Source organism: Lonchura striata, chromosome Z (genome assembly GCF_046129695.1).
Source record: "Lonchura striata isolate bLonStr1 chromosome Z, bLonStr1.mat, whole genome shotgun sequence".
NCBI classification, from domain to species: Eukaryota; Metazoa; Chordata; class Aves; order Passeriformes; family Estrildidae; genus Lonchura; species Lonchura striata.
Window position 1 is genome coordinate 57,589,600 of NC_134642.1, and position 9,717 is coordinate 57,599,316.

General features: G+C 39.5%; 1 protein-coding gene across 2 annotated transcripts in view; it reads right to left on the reverse strand.

The window, feature by feature from the left end:
* AP3S1 (adaptor related protein complex 3 subunit sigma 1) overlaps nt 1-9,717 on the reverse strand; it is a 29,339-nt gene extending 19,622 nt beyond the window's left edge. Inside the window, exons 1-3 of one of the 2 annotated variants that reach the window (XM_021546185.3) lie at nt 9,371-9,714; nt 7,160-7,251; nt 4,452-4,563 (exon numbers count right to left, since the gene is read on the reverse strand). In XM_021546185.3, coding sequence (XP_021401860.2) covers nt 4,452-4,563; nt 7,160-7,251; nt 9,371-9,439 — 273 coding nt within the window. In that variant the 5' untranslated portion in view covers nt 9,440-9,714. Of the gene's footprint in view, nt 1-4,451; nt 4,564-7,159; nt 7,252-9,370 lie in introns of both variants that reach the window. The other variant, XM_021546186.3, reaches the window with a different exon arrangement.

The following is a 9,717-nucleotide window of genomic DNA, read 5'->3' on the forward strand; positions in this document are numbered from 1 at the left end:
ATTTTTTACACTAACATTTCTTGGACTATTTGAAGATGCCTGCAATAATTGAAATGGTAAATAAAATGAAAGTCACTTTCATCTGAATTTTAGTTGAGTCAAATGAACTGCACGCTGTTCCAAGCACTGCTAAAATTTAAGCACTTCAGTAATCCCTTCAAATGCTGCAGATCTGTAGATCAATAACCAGAAGAGAAAATGCATCCATAGTTTTGAGACACACAAACCCTCCACTCACATCAGTTCAGATGCACCAATGTGACATTACTGGAAGAGTAACATAAATAAAAGAGTGAAATAGCAGGAAAATAAGGATGCATGTACAATTAATTACTAGCTCCCCCTTGTGCTTCATTTTTGAAATTATAATCTTTTATGGTGAAAAGAAAAAACCATGCACATCTCCATGTAAGTAAACAGAAAGCATGTAAGAAAAAAATGGAAGATTGCTACACCTTTCTTTTGTAAGAAATATGCTTTAATAAAGACAGATACACACTGGGAATGTAAATTACATGAAAAAATATTAAATTTTTATTGAATATATGCAAGCCTGGGACTCCCTCAGCCATATGTCAAAACAAAACACCAGTTTTTTAATAAAGGGTTTATTTTTAAAATAAGCAAATAAGACAAAAATGGAGTAAATCATACATTAGTAGGAAGATAACAAGGACAGCAGAAAACTCAGAACACCTAATCAATTAAATGTAATGAAGCATAGATAATGCCAAATACTAGCAAAAGCAGCTACAAAAGATGAGCTAAAAACAACAAGAGTAACTCCTACCAAGAATATCCCATTCTTCTCCCTTACCTAAACAGCAATGGTAAACCTGAGGACAGAAGAAATTCAATCTGCCCTTGGAGAATTCTCATCCCAGTCATACACCTCTCTGGATTTTATTTAATTAGCATAAAAGCATCTCTGTCAAGATCCTTTATTCTTATGAACTGAGAATAAAATCTTGCATAAACTGCACTTCACTTCCCACATACCTCTCGCTGAACACCATTACCTTGAAAGGCTCCATTGAATTTCCCATGGAAGACTGACCTAGGCTCTTAGGTCCGTAACATAGCTAAAGTACCACTGTAAACACCCCTCATTATTTCCTTACGGCAGTCTACAGCTAGTTGTGTTTTCACACATATTTTCCTTCCATGCACTAAAAAACCTTATGCTTCACAGGCTAACACAAAGATGCTAAAATAGCATGACAGAATTTACAGAATCCAAAAGACTGTAAAACCTAAGCATAGATTGATCTGTGAAACAGCTCTGACCTAACAGAGGGATAAGTGACAATCACAAAAGTATCTTAAGTACCACAACCAAAACTTTCTGCTGAAAAGAACTGCAGACTGCCATATGTAATCTAATCTCCTATGCATTTTTTCAGTTTACATTGACAGAAACCTCCAAAGTGCTATACTGAGTTCTAGGTTCCTTTCACCAGTTTACTTTCCATCATAAACTGGTCCCTTACATACCTACTTACTTAACCAATTCATTGTATGTATGACTCATAACAAAGCCCAGATGTCTTACTCTTACCTGTTTTATCTCTGAACTACAGTAAACAAAGATATATAAAAATGGTTCAACACTTTCAGGAAGAAACAAAGCTTATTTGCTCAACTCAATATCCGTGTGTATATCCTGTTAGTATACACTGCATGTGGGATTAACAAGCAATAAGAAACATTCTGATGGCCCTCTTTCAGTAAAAGATACATTCAATTCTGATTGCTACTGCTAAGATGATTAAACAGATCCTTCTTCTGAGCCAGTCCAGAAATTAAAAATATTTAACTAATCTCAATACTCTTAATATTTAATATTTCTCTAATACTCTATACTATAATCAAATGGTTGAATTACAGTGTGTAAGAGAATTTGGAATCCACAATAGCTGTAGGTACCGTGGTGAGACTGTATGATTTATAAACAAAACAGTCAGATAAAGAAAATATTTCTAAAAATGAAAATAGCATTTTTATTACTTCAGTTTCCTTTAAGAAATTATGTTGACATGTAATTAAACACTGGGGTACTTTGGAAACAATGTGAAATACAAAGACTAGGAGATGAAAATCTATTGAAGCATTTTTGGTATAAAAAGCAACACATTTTAGAGAAAAGTTTAAATTCTCTAATTCACAATGTTTGAGGACTATGGGTAGTACTAAGCTTAAGCAATTTGCTTCAACACCTAAACCACGTGAATGTACACTTTAGGCTGCACTATGTATGAATATGTTTCTTTTCTCTGCTCATAAATATTTTGGCACTTCCAAGTAAGAAGACACATTATGCAACAGGCAATAAAGCAACGCTGTACAACAACCTGCTATGAACAGGTACACCCATTGTGTACCTTACTTGTTAATGCTGCACTGTTCCCATATTGCAGAACGTTATATCACCAAAGATGATGGAAGAATCCAAAAGAGAGCTTCCTTCCCTGCTACCCACACAGACACCCTTCTGGATCTACTGTCTGGAACAGCAACACTGGAGCAGCTGTTCTGAACAGTAGGAGGTGTCTGTGAGAAGCTATACAGCTTCAAGAAAGGTCCACAAGGCTTTAGAGATGCACAGTGTTTCTACAGTGAAATAACCAGTGACACAGTCCCATGTCTCAGGACATATTTTACTTATGTAATAAATCAATTGTTTTGATGTGCAAGCTTTTAAAAGGCTCAAAAGTAAGTTATATTTACTGTTTTATATATATATATATATATATATATATATATATATATATAAAGAGAGATCCATTTTGTGCAATTACATAAATCACTTCCTAGTGTGAAACTGATGTTTTTTTGCCACATCCGAGTTCACTAACGATCATCGTTGAAATTGTTTATTGCAAATTGTAAGATGAAAAAAATCACTGATTTAATCAGAGGCCTCTTGACTTAGAAGTGTTACCAAACATACTATTTGTTACTGGGTTCATAATGGACATATTTAGCAGTTTAAATACTGGCCACAGCACCAAGCCTGCCTGAATTTAAGAAGCATTTGAACAATGCTTTTAAGGTACATGGTGTGATTCTTGGGGTGTCCTGGGCAATGCCAGGAGTTGAACTCAATGGTCCTGATGGGTCCTTGAGTTGAAAGGAAACTGTACTTGGAAGCCTTGCAGAAGACATTCTGTTGAGGTGTCAGTGATCTTGAACAGACCATGTCTGCTCTACTGGGCTGAGCAGGCCAGATCTTCTCAATATAATCTATAACCTTGGCTAAAATGAACCATAGGAATGGAATGTACTGATTCTGACTAAGAGACTGTTGCATGGTCAGGGGTTAGTCATCCACATTACACAACCTGAATAGACACAGAGACCAGTGCTGTGATGCAAAAATTCCTTGGCTAAGGGATAAACTCAGCCAGCTCACTGTAACAGGATCCTGCAGGCAGCTCCCACATAGTACCAGTGGGCATGCCACTTGCATGGCCTTGTCATGGCCTCAAACTGCAGCAAGAAGTTCTCCTGAAAATATCCTTTAGCAAGAGCTGTTTTCCGTTAAGGAAATTATCTAATAGCTCAAAGATTCAAAAGAGGGAAAACTCTCCATACACAGGATCTGCTCTGCCCCACACAGTGCAGGAAAACCCAGCTGGGCTCCACTGGGGGCCACATGAAGGTGGCATGCCCAGAACCTGAAGGGCTGTAAGATTTACCATCTATACTCATCTTCTCACTCTGCTGATTTAATCGGTTATCTTATTAAACCATTTGTGCTGTTGAGCCTTTCTTACTGAGATACAGAAAGAACCTAGGCTTATGGATCACCTTCTCCCAACCAATTCTTCACCCTACCCATTCCAATTCCCCTGGTGCAGAGCACATACCTAAGGGAGCATTTGCCCTCCTTCTCTAAGGCATACCTGTCAAAAAGCTCATATGCTACAAGAAAAGTTTAATCCAAAGAGGTTTTGGACATATTTATGCATTATACATTTATAGTGAATATATATATATGCATGCATGTATGAGTGTGTGAGTCTGGATATATATTAATATACATACACATACAGAGCATTGCCTACCCAAGTTCTCATAATCTACAGTTGTATAGTAAATGTTTGCACTGTGTCATTTTTACCTGCAGCCAAAAAAGGTCCTGAAAAGCCAAAACAAAATATAGTTTGTGTTCAGGAGGCTCCCAATAGTTTCCTCACTTTCCTGTCAACTTGGACAATGACTTTTTCAAAGACAGCCCAGAAAAATGTAAACAATCTGAAAATAATACTCAGCACTTCTTGGTATGTTCACAGTATAAAAGCAACCTTCTAAATATTGCAAAAAAAGACAAGCAAAATGTTTAAGTTCTAAGCTACTTCAGAGTTAGTTAAGAATAAAAAAAGTTAGTTACTTCAGAGTTAGTTAAGAATAAAAAAAAAAATTAAAAACCCACAGCAAAAAGAACTTACTTGTATGAGGTCTAAAATACCAAGCTCACTTTCTGAGGAATCCACACAGAAGACAAAATACAAGGTGGCATAGTGTCGGTAAATTAGTTTGTTATCAGACCCACCTATTAATCTAAAGAGGAAATAAAACACGGAAAGTTTAGTTAGCATCTCAGGATAAGTTTAGCAAATCCTCACAGTTATTTCAATTAACAGGAGGCCTATTGTTAACATCTGGAGCTCTCCCAAATCCAACTACATTGCAAATTTGTTTTGCAATGTACTTCCAGTAGAAGACTAAGTAACAAGACAGACCAATTTACATTTACCACACAAGCAGTTACTGTTATCTCTATGGATAAAAATGACATCAACTTGTGCACCTTTAAGAAAATCAATTCAAACAGATCACATAAAAGCAGGCATTAAATGTACCTCCATTCCACACTGCAGGCAAGCACTGCACAGAGATTAATCTGCTTTACAGATTAACAGTGTATGCCTATGAATCCTTCCCTTACCTTCTCAAAAGAGCATCAAGAGGAAAAAAAAATGTAATGAAGACTGGCATTTGGATTACAAAAAAAAAAAAAAAAAAAAAAAAGCCTTAAATTGGTTTATGATCCATTTAATAACCAAGAACATGTAACACTTATTCTACGAAACATTTGACATCTTGAGAAGTGGGATCATACTTGATGCAATGTTACAGAAGCAATCAGATTTTGATGCAATGTTACAGTCACAGAAGCAATCAGATTTTTATGCACTCACTAATCATCATGGCACCGAATGAGGTCTAAAGAGGCATGTTCTTCCAGTCTTCTGCTATGGCCTTACGAAAAAAGGCACGTAAAACAGTGTACATCTACATCAGATCACTGACATTTGCTCTGAGCTGTAAGAGATCCACTCGTAGAGAGACAAAAGTATTTTTTAGGCTGAACCTACATGGCCATGACTATCGTGATTTTTCCTTAATTCTGTACCAGAACTGAATCACCCATTTGGTGCAATGTAACTCATCCCTTTAGTTTCTGTCATTATCACAAGGAGAGAACACACAGATTTAAAAAACAAAAATCCTTTAGCTCACTTTTGTTTAAGCACATTGTGCTGCATTAATGCTTGGCAGAGAGCAGGGAGGGGGGTAGAGAAGGAGAACCCTTTGATTCTGAAGAGCAGGAATTACATTTATGTATTAGACAACACTGTTACAAACAAATAGGACAGTGAAAGACCTAGCAATTGAAGTTCCTTCTTTTGTCATCTACTGACCCATTCTTTCAAATACTTCATACTTGAAATACACACAGTTCTACACATAAACTATTGAGGCCTTTGGGTAAACTGCAAACTATAAAGTGAACCCTGTCCTGAAAGGAAAAAAGAGAAAAAAATATTGAAATGGTAACCCTGTAATTGAGCAGTAGGAGGAAAGACAGAATTCTGTTCTCTGTCTCAGTTTATTCTTGTCAAGCAGCTGTGATTTTTAAAAAGCTCCAAATGTCTTCTTCCTTTCACTTACAGAATTCAAGCCAGAATGTTTCCAACTTGAGATCATCTCCAAGAACCTGATGATAGAATCACCAGTTGAGTAGTTGAAAAAGAATAATTTAAATTTTAAGAACAGTATATAAAAAAATCAGGAATCATTTTGAGCAAGAAAAAAGACATCCTAGCTGATATGGTACAGCTAAGCATTTAATTGATTCTGAACACAGAAAATCCAGGTGTTAGCAGACCAACATTCAGTAACCAGAAATTCCCATAAATCCAATATTTAACAGACTATGACACTATCTGTCACAGACTGGAGATCATGAATTTATTCCATCAGTCCTGATCCCTTCTTCTAGAAGATGGCTTTTTATCGATTTCCTCTCAATGGCTAATAAATACTTAAAAATAAAACACATCTCAATTTCAGAATTTCTTCAGCTGAAGCAAGCTGACTTTCAAAAACAATGAAGATGATTCAAAAGAGATTTTTTTTTGTATTTTACAGAGACAGAATACATAAGCCTCACTTTCCTCCTACCTTGCTTTTCCTTTATTAATAAAATACCTTGGTTGAAACTATACTAGTTAGCACATTTAAAAATATTTTTTTTTCTTCCTAATTCATAAAGCAACCCCAAATCCTGATAAAAAGGCTGCAGAATCCTACTATCAAAGTCTGTCTTCTCAAATTTTATCTCAAGCCAAAGAACAGTTCCGAAGTATTTAATTTTCTGGAGATTTAGCTCATTTGGTCAGAGCATGGTGCTAAAACCAGCAAGGCTGGCTGTGGATTCCTGTACAGGTCATTCACTTCAGACACCTTGTGGGTACCTTCAGAATATTGTGTGATTCTGTGAGTCACTGGGTATGGCAAATGCCAGTGCCTCTTAAAATGTGACCAGAAATCTTTAGCTTGATTCTAGTGAAAGAGTATCTGCCCGTTCCTTCCTCATCTTTGTATCTGAAACAACCATGACACTAGGTATGGCACTGTGGCCATTATAGCACTAGGAAAAAAAAAATATTGCCCAAGACATTTGGTACACATAGCTACGCTTCAGTTAGTAAAGAATATGTACATATGCTGCAAAATTATATAATTGCTCATGTATCAACAAATCTCAAGTTACATAACAGTTACATTACAACATGAAAAGCTGTAGTGCAATCAGAAATAAAAATACCTGAAAGCCAGTATTTGGCATTTATTTCAACTTGATACTTACAGTCCTCCTTCTAGAAAATTACAGACATTTTCATCACGTTTTGATACTAAATGGAAAGTTTCTCTGATAATTTGTTGCTGTGTATCTTCACTCTGTGAAAGCAAATACACTTTGTTAAAAAGGATTGACAATGAAAACAGCACAAAAGACTGTAAAACACAAAGTGTATCAGCACTCTCAATCTACTTCTGAAGCCTTAAAGCTGCCAGTTAACACGACATGGATTGTTTGTGTCATTTCAACACAAAAAGCCATTATTTACAAGTTGTACAAGAAGGTATTACTGAGAAATGTGGAAAACTGGGAACTTAGGTAAAAATTAGTCTAAAAATAGTTTTTTCAAGTAAACCAGAAGTGCTCTCAAGTAGTTTGATTTTTTTTTGTATCTTCAATGTAGCCTGAACAGTTACAGGCATGCTTTGAAACTACTTTTATCCATAAACAGAGAATAAAATGAAGTCTCCAAAGCTTGAAGAGAGCAGGGAAGCTACAGACCCCACAATATTTAATACTTCCAAAAATTTCCTGAAATACAAGGGCACTGTGAGCAACAGGTTCTCCTAAGCCATGATCTTAACTCTTAGCAGATCAGAAACATCACTTCTGAGACAGAATTCTTCTGGCTCTTTAGAAACTTAATTTTGAACTTTGAAATTATGGCCATGGGTCTATATTCTGAAAGATGAAATGAAGACATATATTTTAATTGTTATAAATTATTTTTCTAATAACTGCAAAATATTATTAACTTCATTTTATTCAGTTTCTGTTCTCATATAAGATTTAGTATTATGAAAGAAGTACCTCTTTCATGGATCTGACCAAATTAATCTCTCTAGAAAGCATGAGATGCATCCCCTCACAGAAAAAAGCTGATTTGCCTGCAGTACCAGTTCAATTGACACTAAAGAATGCATAAGCTTTAAAAGGTCCACAAAAAAATTTACATTATTGAAATCACACAAAAAAATACAATCTATACGATTGCACCTGCTTTTGTACACCAGAAAGTTTCTTCATTTGCTATTCACATTTTCTAAACTTCAAAGCATTTTGTTTATACAAACAGATTATTACCCTACTTTAAGCACTAAGAATTTGTCTAAGGACCAGTTATGAAACTAGTAGATCAGAATGGCTTTACAAGAATAATCTGGTATCCTCTGGCCATTTGTTCATCTCCTTTCCCTTCTACTTCAGTCATACATAAGAAGGACCTGTAGCAGTTAACATTCCTTTAATTCAGAACCTGACCGCGCAAACTGAAGTGTCACAGTCACCATTTCTGCTCTGAGGTGCACAAGTAAGATACATCCCTTCCGATGAACTATGAGTTCTCTAATAACCAGGACTGCAAGAAAGCGGCCACAAATCCAAGTAACTGCACTGCTAGAAGACGAGTTGTTGACCTTAAGAAATACCAACTGTTTTCTCGTATTTTAATGCCCAAGCATATTTGCTAGGAAATACAGTACGCTCAAAACATTATATTAAAATCTCTTATCCTTCAACTAAATCACGAGTTTGCACTGCACCTTTTTCCATTCAGATGGAGCGTTTGTGCTGCATTTTCAGAGCTGCCTGCCTTCTACCACGTAACTGAATGCTCTTTTCTAGTTCGTTACGTTGTTCACGTCAACTGCAATTTCACAGCACACTGAGACTTTCCGAAAGAAAAGGCTGTGTTTAAGAGCCCATCTCCCCTGCTCTGTCAGCCCTGCCGTAACAGAGGCACACAGCACCGCGCCAGACAGCGGAGCTTAGAGCGACGCTTCACACGGGAGCTCGGCGAGCCGAGCCCGCCGCCGGACAAGACTCGCTCCCTGCCTCTTCGCTTCACCTCGGCAGCTCCTAAAAGGCAACTCCTCATGTATGCGCTCTCAACACCGTCCCTTCCCCACGGCGCTGCCCTGGGCCCGGCCCTGCCGGCTGCGCCGGGCCGGGGGGCCTCGCGTACAGCCCCGCCGCCCGGCCCACGCCCGGCCCCCGCCCGGCCCCGGCCCAGCCATGGCACGGTCCCCGCCCGGCCATGGCACGGTCCCCGCCCGGCCCCGGCCCAGCCATGGCACGGTCCCCGCCCGGCCATAGCACGGTCCCCGCCCGGCCCCGGCCCGGCCATGGCACGGTCCCCGCCCGGCCATAGCACGGTCCCCGCCCGGCCCCGACCCGGCCCGGCCACCGCCCGCCCCGCCGAGCCCCGGCCCACCGTACATAGCGCTGGTAGAACTTGGAGAGCCGCGGCTTGCCGTGGTTGTTGAAGATGAGGATGGCTTTGATCATGGTGGGGGGGCGGCGGGGGCCGGCGGCGGGGGCCGGACAAACCGCGCTGTGTCCCGCTCCCGGCCGTCCCTCCTCTCTCCCGCCCGCTCCCGCTCTCGGGCTGGTGCCGGCGGGGCGCGCGCACCACGTGACCGGCAGGGCGCGACCACTGCCGGCGGGACGGCTCGCGCCACACGTGACGCTACTGGCGTGCCACGTGACGGGAAGTCCGGCGTCCCACGAGGGACAAACCGCCTCGTTGAGCGGAGGCCGCTCTTCGCGCGGCGTCACTTCCCGCC